Here is an 18,024-nt window from a genome sequence, read left to right as displayed (position 1 = left end):
GCTGTGGTATCCAGTTTTTCATCAGACACCAGTCTAGATGTTGCTGTGAAGATGTTTTTAAGATGTGATTAACATTTAAATCAGTAGACTTTGAGTAAAGCAGAGGACTCTTCCTAATGTGGGTGGGCCTCATCTAATCAGTTACAGGCCATTAAAAAAAAAAAACCAGACTGAGATTCCCTGAGAAGGAAGGAATTCTGCCTCTAGACTGACTTCAGACTTGGGAGACTGTAATATCAACTCTCTGGGTTTTTTTTAACATCTTTATTGGAGTATAATTGCTTTACAATGGCGTGTTAGTTTCTGCTTTATAACAAAGTGAATCAGTTATACATATACATATGTTCCCATCTCTGTTAATTTGCCTTGATCTATTTGTCTATCCTTGTGCCAATACCACACTCTCTTAATTGTATGGCTTTATAATAAGTCTTGATATCTACTAGTGTAAGTCCTAGAGCTTTGTAATTTCTTCAAAATTATCTTGACTGTCCTTAACTCAGTGCATTTCCTTATAAATTTTCAAGCTTACCTTCTTAGCCACTATGTTCTACTGCTCCATAAGTTTTATTAGCTTTCATTTTAATGAAATAGTCAAGAGAACCAAGCCGATTGACTCCAAAGCCTATACTCTTAACAACTACATGAGCTGCCTCTCAATAAGCCATAGAGTTTATAGACAGACATAGCTGGCATGTTTTTATCATTTGTTTTAAGTGATTAACATTTTTTTCCGGTTTATTATTTAGTTTCCACTCTTATTTTTCAACTTATTATAAACCACCTTCAAAAGAAAAAAAAAAAAATGGAAGCAAATTCTCAGTTTAGGATCGATTTGAAATATGGTAAGAACCTTTGACTATGAGATCAATTAATTTGAGCCCTTTCATCTGACTGTGCAGTCCAGTATTCAAGAGAAAGGAGTCATACAAATAAATATTAAGAAGGGTATACTTGCAAAGTTTAGATTAAATAGAACTTGAAAAGTATTAATAGGCCAGATGTGAAGAGGATATACTAATATTAACATGTGTACCCATACACATCTCTGACATTTCTGATAGAACAACTTTGTTCCAGAGAGTTTATCCATAATGAATCTTGCTTAAACTTATTCTGTAACTCTGTTACATCCCTGTGTTCTAATAGGTGAAGAATCATCACTTTTTTCTTTTTACAATTAGAAAAGCAAGACCTTATAAGGTTATGACCAGAGTAAGTCAAGCTGAATATCAGGTAATCCTGTGTCATAAACCCGTCCACACTCTACTTAGAAATCATTGTTTTCAAGAATAATAATAGGAACAAGAATCTATATGAGCCCAGCAGTACAAGTTAGGCTACAAGTTAGCTTGGTTTGGTAAAGGTAAAGTGTGCTCTTTGTGTTCTTCAAAAATATTTATTCAGACATATGTGGAAAAGAAAATTATGGTATATGTAAGTAATTGACGTGCTTAGTTTTTTGTTTTGTTCCTTGGTTTTCTGGGGGAACTTTTTGTTTTGGGCAGCTTCCCATAGCTAAATAAATTAAATGCATTGTAGCTCATTGAAAAATAGAACAAATTTAAGTTGGGTAGGTGAAGTGGTTTCATAGGATTATAGCACAGTCAGTATTATAATCACTACAGTAAGACGAGGAAGAGCGCAGAACAGGTGCTATGGTCCTGAAAAAACCAACATCTGGAAGAGCAAAAGTGATAAAAGGAAAATAATAGGAAGTGACCTAAATTTCATAAGAAATGTCTTTCTAATGTCTTTAAATACAAAAGAAAGAAGTAAGGCAGAGTAGACTAAGAAGAAAAATAGTCATATGCTATGAGCCTGTCCACCAGAGCTTAACAAAAACAATGGAGAACCGAAAAGCATGAGGCTAAATATTGAATACAATAGCTATTGAGTAGTGATCAAAGGACAGGAAGATGGGGGAACATGTTTTGACAGAAAGAAATGTCAAAAGAAATCAGTACAGTTTAGGTCAATTCAAATGAGGTAAAGGAATAGAGGAAAATAATACCAAGTAGACAGCGTTCTAGAATAATGAATGTATATCCTAATGTTATGCACATTGCTTAACAACAAGCAATTCTGTAAAAAATGAAAAAGGAGGTACAAAAAGCAATTAAAGGAAGAAAGAGACATATGCCTTGTAAAGTAATCAGGTACAAGGTGAAAATGAGAAAAGCCAAGATGAAAAGTGAATTTAGATCTTAAAGAAGGTTAAGATAAATATTCACATTTTTAGATTGTCTCTTAGGTCAATATTAAAAAACAGACACTGGGTGGTAATAATCATTAAATGAAATAACTGCCCAAAGTAGACCTGTTGATTGCTCTAAAAAATGTTCTCCATACTCTTTGTATAAAACATTGAAAATAGATTTAGATATTCATATGGTTTAATATTTTAAGAAAGTATATTTTAATTCAGTATGATAAAAACAAATCTGTGAAAATGATTATTTTAAAATATGATTTAGGAAGGCATTTGGCAATGATTTCCATCTTTCATTTTCTTATTTTGGATATAGGTTGTTGCTTTGTACATATCTAACCTTATTTAAAATATGTAGACAGTAGGTAGCATCCAACATGTTTGTAAAGTTCAAAACTACCTTTATGTAAATAATAGCTTCTAAAGGCCAGAAGACGCATTTAAAAATAAGCAAATAAATTGATGCAGCCCGTATTCAGCAGTGAAAATAGAACACATTTCCAGTATATGAATTTAGATTTGACCTTGTAAACACTGAAAGCATTACAAACCCCAAATAATACCACAGTTACCACAGGGTTCATCTGGTGAAAGACTACTGTCTCAAAATAGTCTTCAGAGTCTGTCCCAACTGCAAGCTAGAATTTTCCTCCTATCTTTTGAAATAGAGTCTCAAGTCTTTTTCCTCTGACCCGTGTAGTAAGTGATCAACATTCCACAGTGTTGGAGAGAAGGCGCAGACTTAATTACAAATGTAGAACCAATTGAACAGAAAATGGTAATAATCAGGCTCTTTTTATTCCTGAGTTTTGGGTCCTGAATGTTGTTACTCACGATATAGCATAACAGAGCTTTCTGTGAATTAGAGTTCTTCCTGCTCACTGTTTTGGGAGTGATCAACTAAAGTGCTCAGTTGGGCTCTCAAAATAGTTACTCAGTGACTTAATATGTGAAGGGGTGCCTTTTGAGATACTCTTTTTTTGAGATAGTACTTAGAGTTTACCCATTGCTAAAGCTGAGTACTTTCAATTAACGCAGCAGATCAAAACAACCGCCATACCCTTTCACAGAGTAAAATACCATATCATGAAGTTTAAGACACCATTGATTCTAGGGCACCCTCATATCATGTACCACTAGTGAAAAAAAATTCTGCCCATTAAACTATGACAGTGCTAAGATACCATTTATTGTAAGATGCAACCACAATTTTAGAGATTCTAAATTGTGGGGAAAGGTGTCCTGATGATAAATGAAATAAGATAAGGTGCACCTTAAACCCTGAACAAACATTTCATAGCCAACTGGTTCTGAATTGTTTTCAGATTTCCTATGTTAAATGTTATCCCCATCCAGTTTGCTTTATTCTGCCTTTTAAAACCCTCTTCTTGGCCTCTATTCCCCTATTTCCCTAGATGTAACCTTGATTTCACTCAGAAAGAATTTGGGATCTACCCGGAGAGGTGGTCTCTAACCGTCTCAGTTACACATCCCTCCCTGACCTGTCCTAGTCTTGTGAGAGGACGTAGACATCACGTGTGGATGCTCACTGGGCTCATTTCTTGCCTTGTAAGCAGGACTGGGCATCGGGGCATGAAGACCTAGCTCCAGGGCCATGATCTCTACATGGTAGGGCCATGGTCTCTACATGGTAGGGCCATGATCTCTACATGGTAGGGCCATGGTAGAGCTCTCATTGCGAATTGATTGGGCTCCTTCTAGGTGCCTGGCACTGTGTGGGTGCTCTAGGTAACTTATGGCTGCAGGCAGGGAACTTGCAGTCTGGTGGGAGAGTAAACGCATAGCGAGGGACTCGAATTCACCTAGCTTCGGCCATGACAGGTGTTGCCAGGGGATAGAGTTCCTCTTCACCTCCTTCTTGATTTCCTGTCCCCCTCTTATTTTTCCCCTGACCCAACTTACCCCTTCATGATATCAAATGAATATAATCTACCTCACCTTGCAGAGAAGTCTATGAGGGATTCTCCACCAATGGGCTGCCCGCACCCATGACCATACTTTGAACAGCAAATTACTCTAATCCAAATCAGCCACCCCAAGTGGGAGTTAGAACAACTCATTGTAAAGATGATGTTTGATTTCATCTTGAAGAAATAACATGTCAAAGAGGCAGGCCCAGCACCCTCTGACCTTAGGATGTGACCACCTGCTTAGTAGTACTATTCCCCCCTGCCCCTCCTCCTCCACCACTACCAGCACCACCGCTACTGATGATGATGATAAAACCCACCCTGAACCCTGCATCACCTCCAGCTCCAACTTAGCGAAGCTTCTTGCAAGAGTGATCTGTGCTTGCCATTTTCGTTTACCCCCAATCTCTTTACTTGTCCATTCAGTGCAGCACAGCTCTCACCTCTGACAGCTCTACTGCATAATTTTGCTGAGTTCACCAATAAGCTCCTAATTGTCAGATTCAATGGATAATCTTAAGTCTCTGACCTCTTTTCAACATTCAACCCTGATGACCACTCCCTCTTTGAACACCCTTTTCCACTGATGTCTGTGACAATCCCCATTCCTGGGTCTGGTCCTACCTATGCATCCCTTTCTATCTCCTTCACTGGATGCATCCTCCTTCCAGTATTCTCCTTTACACCAGTGTACTTCCTCTGGGAGACTTCATTCACAGCCTCCACTTCCACGTGGAGGACTTCCAGTTCCCTGCCTTGATCTCAGTCCTGTTTTCTGAATTCCAGACCCATGTCTTCACATCCTACTGAACTGCACATGTTCTAATGCTTGATGTTGTCTTTTATCTCAGAACTGCTGATCTTTCTCTTTTCTTGTATTACTCTTCTTGGTCCATGATATGGCCATCTACCCAGTTACCCATACCAGGATCCTCTAAATCAGCTTCTTTCTTGACCACTTATACCAACTGGTCACCAGATTTTGTGTATTCTACCACCCAAGTCTGTCTCAGGTTTTTTCCTCCTCACCATCCTTGATCCAGGCTGTCATGGTCTGGCATAACAAATGCCACAGATGGGATGGCTTAAGCAACAGAAATTTATTGTCCCACAATTCTGGGGCTAGAAGTCTGAGATCAAGGTGTCAGCAGGGTTGGTTTCTTCTGAGACCAGTGGCTGTCTCTTAAGACCCTGTCTCCAAATAGAATCACATTCTGAAGTACTAGGAGCTAGGACATCAGCATAAGAATTTTACGGGGATGCAATTCAGCCCATAACACATGCCCGTGTCATCTCCTTACTAGCTAGTTGTGTACTCTCCTGATCTGTTTCCCTACCTCCAGTGTCATCTCCATTCTAACATGGCCTCCATTCCACCATCCGAGAGATTATTCTGATTTCAAATATGAGCACATTACTCTCCCCGCTTAAAACTCTTCAGTGGCTCCCGATTATATAGATGGTCTAGATTCCTTCAAATGGCATGTCCTCATTATCTGCTCCAGGCACCTCCTACTCAGTCTGTGCTCCAGCCACTCTGAAATAGCCGAAGTTCCCTAAAGGTTTTGGACCTGCACCTCTGTGCCTTTGCACATGCGGTGTCCTGTATCTGGAATTTTCTTTTTCTTAACCCTACCTCCCTTTGTTTTACCGACTCTAATTCATTTCAGACTCCACGTAGGTAGCAGATTCTGCAGGAAGTCTTACTTCAGAGTGACCAGGAGGAAATATGGCAAATAGCAAGAATACAAACTGAGGGCAACTTGTTAACATGTGAAAAAGCCTCTCTTTCGTTTGAACTCAATGAAAAAGAATGTGTTAAATGTAAGTTAAGTTAGTTGTGAAAGACTTTTCTCATCCTATGGAGCCCCTGAAACTTTCGTAAAGGACAGATGATAAAATGTATATCTTCCTGGGCTTCCCTGGTGGCGCAGTGGTTAAGAATCCACCTGCCAATACAGGGGACACGGGTTTGAGCCCCGGTCTGGGAAGATCCCACATGCCGCGGAGCAACTAAGCCCGTGTGCCACAACTACTGAGCCTGCGCGCCACAACTGCTGAAGCCCACGTGCCTAGAGCCCGTGTTCTGCAACAAGAGAAGCCACCGCAATGAGAAGCCCTCACACCACAACGAAGAGTAGCCCCCGCTCGCTGCAACTAGAGAAAGCCCGTGCGCAGCAACGAAGACCCAACACAGCCAAAAATAAATAAATAAAATAAATAAATTTAAAAATATAAAATAAAATGTACATCTTCCTTTTCATCATCTACTGATACTTAGTCAACAACTGAGGACCCAGCTCATCATCTTTCATCACTTCCTAACATCGCCTTCCTAAGTCAGGAGCCCTGTCCACAGGTCTGTAGTGAAGAACGCATGCTCAGCAGTCTCTGGTCTTCAGCCCTAGACACACAGTAACAAGGCAGCTTTCCTCCAGCTTTTCTGAAAAATGAGTACAAATTGCAAGAAATGCTGTACAAATTGTGAGCTGTCAGTACATTAGTAGTGACATTAGGAAATCTGATGGAGTCAGAAGGAAAAGGTGTAAATTGCAGGATAATATAAAGGGGAGGTCAGTCTGTTAGTAATGCAGGGAATGTGATGGACTTAAAGAAAAGGCATAAATTACAGGGTAATATAAAGAAGAGGTCAGTACATCAGTAACATGAGAAAACTGGCAGATTTGGGAAGAAAAGGTGCAAATTGTAGGATAATGTAAAGTAGGGGCTTCACTGTAAAGATGAGCTTACATCATATCAAGGAAGCTTGCTGGCCATGCAGACCGTGGCTAGAACTTTCAGTATTTTTATAGTTCTATCTCACAGCAGATCTTTATGTCTTTTAGAATTATTAATTAAATTCTAAGCTAATATTACAGAGGAAAATTATTGTTCTTGCTTAGTAGAGAAAAAAAAAAAAAAAAAAAACGGAGTCAGAAAGATTCCCTCAAAGCCTCTGAAGTCCTGAACCTGTAAAGCACATATTTGTCAACTGTAATAAACAAGTATCTTTTGGGGGACCCTTTCCTGCACATCGTCACACATTTCTCCACGAGGCTCTGTAAATATGATTGTCACTTCTGGGTTCAAGATAGAATTTAAAACAATCATACCAAAAAAAAAAAAATCATACCACTAAAAACGTTTTAAATAATAATTTTAATTGAAGTGTAACAGATAATGGTTGACTATGGGAACTCTATGGATCTCTCTTGTTTCTACACATCTTATGAGTAAGGCACTGACTGCTTTTTGTTCCACAGTCTCTTTTCAAGGATATTTGTATAGTGAACATCCTTGGAAGATGGAGTTAGTGTCTCCTTCCAGAACAAAAGGCAGGCATGCTGGGCTCCTTAAGCTCAAGGTCCCTCTTCTGTGATGCAGCCCTCTGTGTGCACAGGCATCTATCTGAGCCCATCCACACCACCCCGTAGAATCTGGGGGTACAGGAAGCTGATGCAAATGTGTGATGCTCGTGCTGTTCTCTGTGCCATGAGTAATGAAGTCCTTTGTCTCTGAACCAATAGACCTGGATCTTCTGCCAGCATCCGTGAAACTGTGGCAAGCTACTGTGGTAGCTTGCAAGGAGGCTGAATTCTCAGGCCCTTCACAGTTGTTAACAGTTTTATCAACAAGGATGGGAAGCTGACAGTGACGGGGCTTTCTGGAAGAATGATGAGGAAATCATGGTTCTTAACAGGAGATGGAGGAAGTCCAGGGGAATTAGTAGGGAATATGTTGTGCAAATTATATGGTCAACCAGGCCGTAGGGTCCTCTGCTTTGGTACTTGTTGATGAAGAGCTGTCAGGGAGGTGGTTGCAGTAGATTCACAGATAACCTGTCCAGAGATGTCTGGGTTGTGCTACCTCTCCTCCAGGCAGGAGGACTTCCCCACCAATATGGCAGGCAGCCTCAAGTCCACTCCATACAAACTAGTTACGACTGGTACACAGATTCATATTGGGTGGGTAGAAAGTTCTCCCCATTTCAGACAGCAGCTGTGTAGACAGACACCTATTCTGAGAATGAAGGAAATTTTGTGACTGCTGTGGGCACAAACCGAGAGAATCCTTAGAACTTCTGTTGACTCTCTCGGGAGATGAGGGGCAGGGCACATAATGCCTATTAAGGAAGAATGGCAACAGCTGAGACATCCTAGGCTCTGTGGCGCCAACTTCAGATCCATTTGGAGATAAAGGTCTCCAAGTTTTTGCAGTGTTTAGCCAAACTAAATAATACACAATTGAAGATCCATCTTTGCAAAAACATATTTTGAAACGCAAAGGAATGATAAATTCAAAGTTTAAGAAAGCGATTACTTCTGCAGGCAAGGCACGGGGCTGAGATCGGGAAGGAGCGCGCAGGTAGCTACACTAATATTGGAAATTTTCTAGTTCTTAAGTTGGGGTTGGGCTCACAGGTTTTGGTTTTATTATCAAGCTTCATAATGTAGATATTTGTTAACATATATTCATTCTTTTGTGTGTATCAACTATTACATAATAAATTTTTACGACCAGCTTAGGGAAATTTAGTTTATAATTAAAATTATTGGATTGCTATGAATGACATAGCATCTGTTAGATTTCTGTATGGATTTTGGTAGAGTAGAGGATAATGTCTTCCCTTGAGAGCCCTACCACATGCAACAGGAAAATGGTACATCTCTATACCTTTGTGTGAGAAATACTGGAGAGGTTCAGTGTTTGACCTTTCTTGGACAGTGGATACATCATGAAGTTTTTGCAAATTAAGTGCTCTTGTATTTGCCTAAGCTAAGACCAATTAAGAGTTATTTTTAGCTTGATGTCTAATTCTAGATACTGTTCTTTTTCATTATTCCTAAAAACAGACTGTAAACACTTTGTATATTTATAGTACTAAGAGGGCATTCCCCATGCATTTGGGAAATTTGGGGAAATATTATATGTACTCTACCAACTTCTCTGTCCAAGGGGAATGGAGAAGTCTTTTTTCCTTTCCTAACTCTGTCTTCTATCTAGTCGAGAGAGAAAGAGAGAGAGAGAGGACAAGAGAAAAGCAAGGGCTCTTCAAGCCTTTCTCAGGTGGCGAAACTCTAAGGAGAATTTTGTCCTTCTGTGTCCCCCAAGAATGACTGCAGCTCCTTGCTGACAACCCCACACAAGACCTCTGGGAGCTCTCCAACCCTTCTCTAGCTGACCTTGAGAGTTAAGACACTAGATTCTTTGTGAGGTCACCCTTAGGTTGTCGTCATACTACTGCTAAATATTTTTATCACCTACTGGAGACTAAACGCTTTTCATACTTTGTTTCATTTACTCTTTTCAGCAACCCCAGGGTGGCTGTTATTATCACCCCCATTTTGTTTATTGAAGCAGGGCTTAGAGAGAAGTGCAGTAACTTCATGTTCTCCCAGACAGAATGCAGTCTGTTTGTGGATTCTACAGCTCATGCTTTTAGCAGTGTGACAGCCTTGTCATCTCATCCATTAATTCTAACACTGTCATGTGAACATACAGAATGATTTTACCTGATGGATATCAGAATGCCACAGGGTTGTGGCTATAGGAAGTTACATAGTAGGGACAAGTGGGCAAGCTCTGTGGCCTGCAGGCAGGAGGGAGACCACGTTGCCGAGATCCTGTTAGCCCTCTTTTTTAGTGAATCTTATACTTTTTCTTCTTATCAAAACCCTGTCGTCAGTATCTGGGTGGTTGATATTTTTGGAAAAGCTGGAGGTAACATTCCTAAAGTATGAGGAGGAGGGACAAGCACCTTAGAGAGATTTTTATTTTGCTAAACATGGTAGTTCTTTCACGTGAGGGAAGCAGACAGGGCATGCACACCTTTGTTTCTACGAGAAAGTAAGCTGGGTGCGAAGCGTGTTTCAGTCTCTGGTATTCTCGTGAAAGCTCTGAATGCTGTTTTCCTCCTGATCTATAACTGGTCCCTAGGAGGGAAGTCAATTACTTGCCATGAAATGGGCTTCAAAGGCAGAGTCTGAAGTGTCTTTCTTTATCCTTAGCTTGCAGATTTATTTTTAGTCGGCTACTGAAAAAACAAACAAATACTTTAATCTGATTTACAGAGCACTTAAAACAAGGAACTGCAGCAGAAAGATAGCAGGAGGAGCCTACCCCGGAGGGTGCCTCAGGCTGGCAGCACCTGGAAGGCGAGTGCTGGGTGTTTATGACTCAGGAAGAGAACCCCCAGCTGTAGTGTTTCCAGGAAAACATTTGACAGGAGACGGTTCACTCCTCAGCTCTATGGGGTACTTTTATCTCGATATGTACTTATGCGTGTCTTCTTTTGGTGGAGCTTGATGCAAAATCAAAATCTCCTTGTAGTAAGAATATCTCATATCATAAACTTCCTGAGGACCACACAATCTCATGCGCAGTGATGGTTGAAATATAATGCATAATTCGAAACGCAGGCCACTCTCACAAACTACGTGCAGGTCTTGGAAGATGATCAGAAAGAAACCTTTCCTTTTGTGTTTAGTCCCTCTGAGTTTCTCCCCAGGGATCAGGTTCTTTGAGGCAGTGATCAGATCGTACCCTGTTGATCCATCAGTTAAACGGGCGTTTATTGCACACTTACTATGGGCTTAGTACACAGTTTTCCCTTTTGGAAGTGACAGAGTATAGTCCCCAACTAAGAACGGATTGGTTTCTAAAGTTTGGGAAAGTTGAATCTGGAGCTTGGAGTGTGGTGCTTTTCCTCTGCCTTTCTGGGCTGTGGGCTCACCCTTTCTTTCGTGTCCTCCTCCCTCAGGGGTCCCCAGAGCCCTGTGATCGCACCGCTCCAGAAACACCTGCTGCTTCCTCCCCCCTCCGCCACCCCATCCCAACTCTCATTTCCTCCGTGTAGCTGATCTCAGTTGGCTGTCAGATTACACAGTGAGTTTTGTCTCTGACACACCTGTGCTGTTGGCATTTGAACCTGGGAGTCTGAAGTTTACATAGGCTAAGTGTAGGGGGTGTGGTAGGTGGAATTCAAAAAAGGTGTGGGTCCTGTTTGTTTAGGACAATTATGCTTTTTTTTTTTTACCATCTTTATTGGAGTATAATTGCTTTACAATGGTGTGTTAGTTTCTGCTTTATAACAGAGTGAATCAGCTATACATATACATATACATATATCCCCATATAATTATGCATTATTTAAAACTGTTATTAAAATTTTTTTAAACAGTGTTCCTCACTGATGTATTAGAATGATTTTATAAACTGGAGTTTGGCAGAGGGGAAGGACACATAAGGGTTACTGGTTAGTGAAAGGTTTGATAATCTTTTGTTCTCTGTATATTTTATCTAAGTTTAAAGAGATTTCAAAATTCAGAATAAATGAATTTTCACTTTTTTAATGAGAATGGTTTTATTTCTTACCATTTTTATTTGTCTAAATAATACAAAGCTGTACTGAATTCTTCAGAAATCTTGCCAAATAAGGTGAAATATATAATATTAGAAGATTTTTTAACCCCAGGTCCTTTCTTCAAAATAGTAACCAAATAGATTTTGTTAATATTCACGTAAGTATTAAAAATGAGCATATGCATCCTCATCAACAAACATTTATCCTGTGCAGGGTGCTTCCTAGTTGCTGGGGATACAGAGAAATAGAAGGCATACTTCCTGTCCTCAGGAAACAGCATATGATCTATTTGGGGAAAAAAGGCGAAAACATGGAAAATAAATAGTAGCAGGTTATTCACTGTCTGGTTCCACCGGGTAAGATGAAATAAGCAGTTCAGAAGAGGGAGCAGTTGCTGGGGCGACGGGTGGTCCTGCAGAGAGGATGGGAGAGGCTCAGATACAGCAGGGAAGGGAAGGGCTCCCCAGGCCACCAGGTAACTTTGCTTTTGCAGTTGCCTTTTATTCCATTTTCCCTAAAATTATTATTGAGCATATTGTTTGATTCCAAGATTTTCTTTGTTGTATTACAGTTTCCTGTAGAATTGTTAGGATTTGGTTATATGGATCACTTCTGACCGTTTGTTATTTTCCAAAATTTCTGTAATGATTCCCTATTGTTCTTTTAGAATTGTTTTATAATGATATAATAATATAATTCTAAATTTCTTTTATAGTGATGAAGAAACTATTGCCAAAAGCAAGCTAGAAGATAAAAGTATCAACAGTTACATTTCTTGTGAAATAAATGTAGAAACCATTTCTTATCTGTAGGTGCTAAAGACTGTTCTACCTACACAGTCACTATTTTTCAGCATCTTAAAGTGTTCCAGACTGTTCCTCACTGATGTCTTGGCTTGACACATTCACATATGAGAATTTCAGAAAACTGAATCTGACTGTGATCAAGTTGTCAGGGTTCTTCACTGGCTTTATTTGACATTGATTTGTTGGATTATTCTTTTTTTTTTTTAAATTTATTTATTTTTGGCTGTGTTGGGTTTTCACTGCTGCGCGTAGGCTTTCTCTAGTTACGGCAAATGGGGCTTCTCTTGTTGTGGAGCACAGGCTCCAGGTGCATGGCTTCTGTAGTTGTGGCACGCAGGCTCCGCAGCCGTAGCTCGTGGGCTCTGAGCACAGGCTCAGTAGTTGTGGCACATGGGCCTAGTTGCTCCACAGCACGTGGGATCCTCCCGGACCAGGGCTCAAACCCGTGTCCCCTGCATTGGCAGGCAGATTCTCAACCACTGCACCACCAGGGAAGCCCAAGGATTATTCTTTAATTAGTAAATTAGGAGTACACATAAAATTTTCCATTTCAGTGTTATTTCTTCCCTTTTAGTTATTTCCTGTTCTTTACTCTCTATTTCTTTCCACCGAGCCTGTGAGTGCCCCTCTTTGGCCTGTGAGTTCATTTTGGGTAGGAATCATTGAATCCCTGGAGCTTTGGACAGTGCTCAATAAATGCTTAGTGAATGAATGAAAACAACATTTCACATATGATTAGAAAGAAATAATAGAGAAGAGATTAGGTATAAATACATGTGTATGATTTTAATTTTCACATTTTTTTTTAAACAATCTATCTTATTAAAGCAATTTCCTGCTAGTTTTACCTAGTCAAGAGCTAATCTTGATTTGAAGGAGGTAAGATTTATGAGCCTCGCAAAGAACTTTTGAACATAAGTTATTTTGTGAGACAGCCCTGCTATCTGTGACGTATTAACACGTTTGACAATGTGGATGATCACATTTTAAAAGATCTTTGGCTTCCTCTTCTGCATAATTAAGTTCTTTTCAGAACAACTTCTACATTGTAGATTCTACATGTGTATTTCCAACCGGTCAACACAACTACGATTTGATCATGATTACTAGCTTTTCAAAGCCTTCCTTCATTTCCCAGCAGGCAGCTTCCTCTCAGAATTCATTTCCCATTTGGAAAATCTCTCTCTGACCCACAGCTTTCTGGATACAATTCATCCTTCACATACTTGAGTCTACCCATTCATTGTCATCCATCCTTAGCTCCTCAGATGCCAAAAGACCCTTTTGTAATTGGAGTGATAAGATCCCCTAAAACGTCAGGGGAGAGAAAACTAAGAAGAATATATAAAGATTTTTGTTCCATTGATTTTCCTAATTAAAAAAAATGCTTTTAGTGTGTATCTATTTCTGTTATTATAGTTTAAGAAATTGAAGTAATAACTTATGGTTGAAGCAAGATCTGCTTTCTATGTTCCTTCAGTCTTTATATAATTAAAATTAAATTTTGGCAGAGCTGCAGTAAATTCAGTTCAATTTAGCAAACATGGAGATGCTTTTGCTGGCCCCCCATATCATGGTGGTCTCTACAAGAACTGCCCTTTAGTTGCAATAAAGCGAGTGTGAGAGAGAGTGATCCAGATATGATTGCTGAGGAAATTAAAATTCACTGTGGAAGAGGATTAGGTTGGTATCATCCGAGAAGGAATTTCATGTTGGATCTTGGAGAAAGTAGAATATTTGGCTTACAAAGGGGAAAGTCATTCCAGGTATGGGGCACTGAGGTTGGATTCAGCAAGGCATGTACTGATCCTTGGACAAGGAAGGGGCATGATGAAAATGATCTTCATCTGGCCTCAGGCTGCAGGATGTACCAGAGAATGACGAGCTGGTCCACAGGAAGCCATGGTAACTGACTAGAGCTTAATCGATGAGGTTCCAGAGAAAAGGACATGGACATATGAAGGGAAGGTCAAGTCTTAGGAATGTTACCCAGAAAGAATCTGATAGCCTCAAAAGCTGATTGGATATTGGGAAGCAATGCCAAAGCAATGCCAGTTAGCTCCTGGGGCTGGGGAGCCTGTGTGAGTGGGAGAATCATGGTCCCATGTTGGCATAAATGGAGGATTAGAAAGAGAAGCAGACCAGACAAAACCTTGAGAGGATGCGCATGATTAGGAGGGAAGCCAGGCAAGGAGAGGTCAGAGGAGAGCCAGGAACCTACAGTTTCATGGGAACAAAGGGAAGACAATGTTTCAGGAAGACAGGGTGAGCAGAGGAATCAAAAAATAAGAGGTCTGAGTTTGATTTTGTACCAGAGAAGGACAAACTATTGACCCTTGAGTAACCTCAGGAAAGTGGCAGGAGTAGATGCCAGATGGCAAAGACCCAGAAAAGGGAGAAGATTTTGTATTATTGGTGAGATTGCAAGACAAGATCCTTCCTTCAGTTATTTCCACTGATAAACCCCTTTGAAGGAAATCTACTCCTTAGCCGACTAGTGTTATGTCACAGAATTCCAGTATATCATTAATACCTGTAGCTCTGAAATGTACCTATTTCCAACTGTAACCCCAAAACATTATTTTTACAAACCATTTGGAGATAACAGTTTTATTTTCTTTGATTCTACTCTTTCAAAATTTTGCTTATCCCGCTTGGAGATTTATTTCTAGGTCATTGATTCTGATAACAAAACCAGTGTTTTCTATAAGCTATTTTATGCCTACTAGAGTTGAAATTCAAACATTTTCCAGCAGTAGCAACTGAAATAGCTTCAAAGACATTTTTCACATCCACCTTGTTTTTTTCTTCACTGATTGTATCTTTTCAAAAACGCCCCAGATTGATAGCTCCTAAGATATAGTATGCGTATAGTAACAACACAGGCTTTTTAGAATTGAGAAATATTCTTTGTTCTTGTTCTTGAAGATGTGCTTTATTCCTAAGAGGAACTGATCAAGAAAAAAGTACATAAGAACCGGAGTCACAGGACCTAGATTCAGTTCCCTTCTTTGTTGCGTGGCGTTGGGTCAATTAGGTCTCTTTCAAGTAAAAAAATCTGAGAATCCATGAATATACTTTATCATTTAACTTAGTCACAAAGCCTACCATTTGGTGTGATTCCACATTTGGAGCTGCTCTGCTAATGGTGGAACATCATCTCTTCCTTCATCTGGCTGACTCTCTTATCCTTCTAGCTTCATGTTGTGTATTTTCTGGTATACAGCCTCACCCACCCCCCAGCCCCCAGCAGCCAGCACCTACGGTACAGATCAGGTGCTCAGTAAATATTTGATGATCGAGCAAATGGGCTGTACTGTATTATCGTCCACCCTGGTGGTGGAGAACCATCGGACCAAGCATCAGAAGCAATTATGAGTGTAAAACCATGGAGATCTCCAGGTCCCACTCGCCCGCCTTCAATATTTGAGTTTCTAGAAATCGGCCTTTGCATCCATATTTAAAAATCGGTCAGGCTCATATGAGAAGCACTGGTCTACCCTCTGTGAGTTCCTGGAGGTCACAGATTATAGTTTCCATCAGTTCATTCCCAAACCCTAGGGGAATTTCTGGAAGAAATTAGGTGTACAGTAAATGTTTGTGAATAAATGAATCTTAATTTTGAGATCAATAATAAGTGAGAATAAAATGCCCTTTCTTTTGGCTACAGATATAGCACCTCGAAACTTTAAATACTAACTTATACTACCCATAATAAATTATATTTTTAAAGAAATGAAATAGATTGAGTGCCCAAATCATCAGTCCTAATAAATTCAAAACTCATAGTTTGTTACCTAACAATTGTGGCTAGAACTACGGTGCTTTATTTGCTTAATTCTTACAATCTAGTGATAAGTCATTTGCTTTCATTATTACTTGCCTTGCCATATACCTTGTTTTAAATTGTCTTTAAGGAGTCACAACCCATCACTCTCTTTTAGTTATGTAATTCTGGTATTTTAAACTATAGTTTCCTTTGGGAGGTGATGATGTGAAGCAAGGAAGGAAGTAGAACCAGCATTAACTCCACGTTGTCTCACAACCTACCATCATGTGTATCATATTTCTGTGCTCCAGAGAAAAGAAATGGAATTGGTTTTTAACTAAGAAAATTATGCTGTCCTGAATACAAAAACCTTATCACTAATACCCTATTGACCTGTGTCTTAGTTATGAATTTTTGAGTAACAAATTACCCTGATACTTAGCAGATTAAAGCAATAAATATTAATATTTAGTGCCTCACATAACACCTGTGGGTCAGGAATCTGGGAATGGCTTAGCAGGTGGTCCTGACTCCTGTCCTCTCATGAGGTTACACTCAAGATGTTGGCCAGGACCACAGTCATCTGAAGGTTTGACTGGAGCTGGAGGATGCACTTCCCAGGTGGCTCCTTCAGAGACACCTGGCAATTTAGCCTCTGTTATTTGCATGAGGCCCTCTTGTCAGGGCTCTTTGAGTGTCTTCACAATAGAGTGACCATCAGGTGTTTTGTTGGTGACTTTATATATGAACTTTCAGGAAGACAAGAAAAAGGTTATATCAGTAACAGTTGTAAGCTTAAATGTGGGTTTAAAAAAAGAAATCTCCTCCCTATCCCAACCCTCTGGGTGGGAGATGCAAGAGGGAGGAGATAAGGGGGTATATGTATATGTATAGCTGATTCACTTTGTTATACAGCAGAAACTAACACACCATTGTAAAGCAATTATACTCCAATAAAGATGTTTAAAAAACTAATATTAAAAATAATAATAGGGCTTCCCTGGTGGCGCAGTGGTTGAGAATCTGCCTGCTAATGCAGGGGACACGGGTTCGAGCCCTGGTCTGGGAAGATCCCACATGCCACGGAGCAGCTGGGCCCGTGAGCCACAACTACTGAGCCTGCGCGTCTGGAGCCTGTGCCCCGCAACGGGAGGGGCCGCGATAGTGAAAGGCCCGCGCACCGCGATGAAGAGCGGTCCCCGCACCGCGATGAAGAGTGGCCCCCACTTGCCGCAACTAGAGAAAAGCCCTCGCACGAACCGAAGACCCAACACAGCCAAAAATAAATAAATAAATAAATAAAGTAGCTATACAATTAAAAAAATAATAATAATAATTTAAAAATTAATCAATTAATTAATTAATTTTTTAAAAAGGTTTTTATTTATTTATTTAATTTATGGCTGTGTTGGGTCTTCGTTTCTGTGCGAGGGCTTTCTCTAGTTGCAGCAAGTGGGGGCCAATCTTAATCGCGGTGCGCGGGCCTCTCATTATCGCGGCCTCTCTTGTTGCGGAGCACAGACTCCAGACGCGCAGGCTCAGTAATTGTGGCTCACGGGCCTAGTTGCTCCGCGGCATGTGGGATCTTCCCAGACCAGGGCTCGAACCCGTGTCCCCTGCATTGGCAGGCAGATTCTCAACCACTGCGCCACCAGGGAAGCCCCTTAATTAATTTTTAAAAAACAGCCAAAGAGCATTTTTTAAGTGAGCCAGGTATCAGGTGTTTACATAATTATCCCATTTCGAATAAGTTCTCTTTCAGTTCTTCTCCATCAACCCCAGCCTTCCCTCTTCGTGGAACTTGCTCACATCTTGATTCCAGCACTCACGTATGTTGTCACACTTCTTGGTCTGTATCTGTCTGTCCCACTAGACTGGAAGTGCAAGGGGCAGAGCTGTGACTTTCATCTTTGAATCTCAGGTGCTCAAGGCCGTGCCTGGCC

The 18,024-nt window shown here is 40.3% G+C and overlaps 1 protein-coding gene across 19 annotated transcripts in view; it reads left to right on the top strand.

Moving 5' to 3' along the window:
- The window catches only part of LOC130707593 (EF-hand calcium-binding domain-containing protein 11-like), a 215,245-nt gene that overhangs the window by 64,583 nt on the left and 132,638 nt on the right, over positions 1-18,024 (top strand). Inside the window, exons 6-7 of one of the 19 annotated variants that reach the window (XM_057542818.1) lie at positions 10,215-10,298; positions 10,904-11,392. The exons of 14 other annotated variants lie outside the window; for them this stretch is intronic. In XM_057542818.1, the coding sequence (XP_057398801.1) occupies positions 10,215-10,298; positions 10,904-11,003 (184 nt within the window). In that variant the 3' untranslated portion in view covers positions 11,004-11,392. Of the gene's footprint in view, positions 1-5,813; positions 5,994-10,214; positions 10,526-10,903; positions 11,393-12,221; positions 12,334-18,024 lie in introns of those variants that run through there. 4 more of the 19 variants (XM_057542822.1, XM_057542821.1, XM_057542817.1 and 1 more) reach the window with 4 other exon arrangements.

This window comes from Balaenoptera acutorostrata, chromosome 3 (genome assembly GCF_949987535.1).
Source record: "Balaenoptera acutorostrata chromosome 3, mBalAcu1.1, whole genome shotgun sequence".
Lineage (NCBI taxonomy): Eukaryota > Metazoa > Chordata > Mammalia > Artiodactyla > Balaenopteridae > Balaenoptera > Balaenoptera acutorostrata.
The sequence above is the reverse complement of the archived record's forward strand: the minus strand, read 5'-3'. Positions and strand labels throughout refer to the sequence as shown.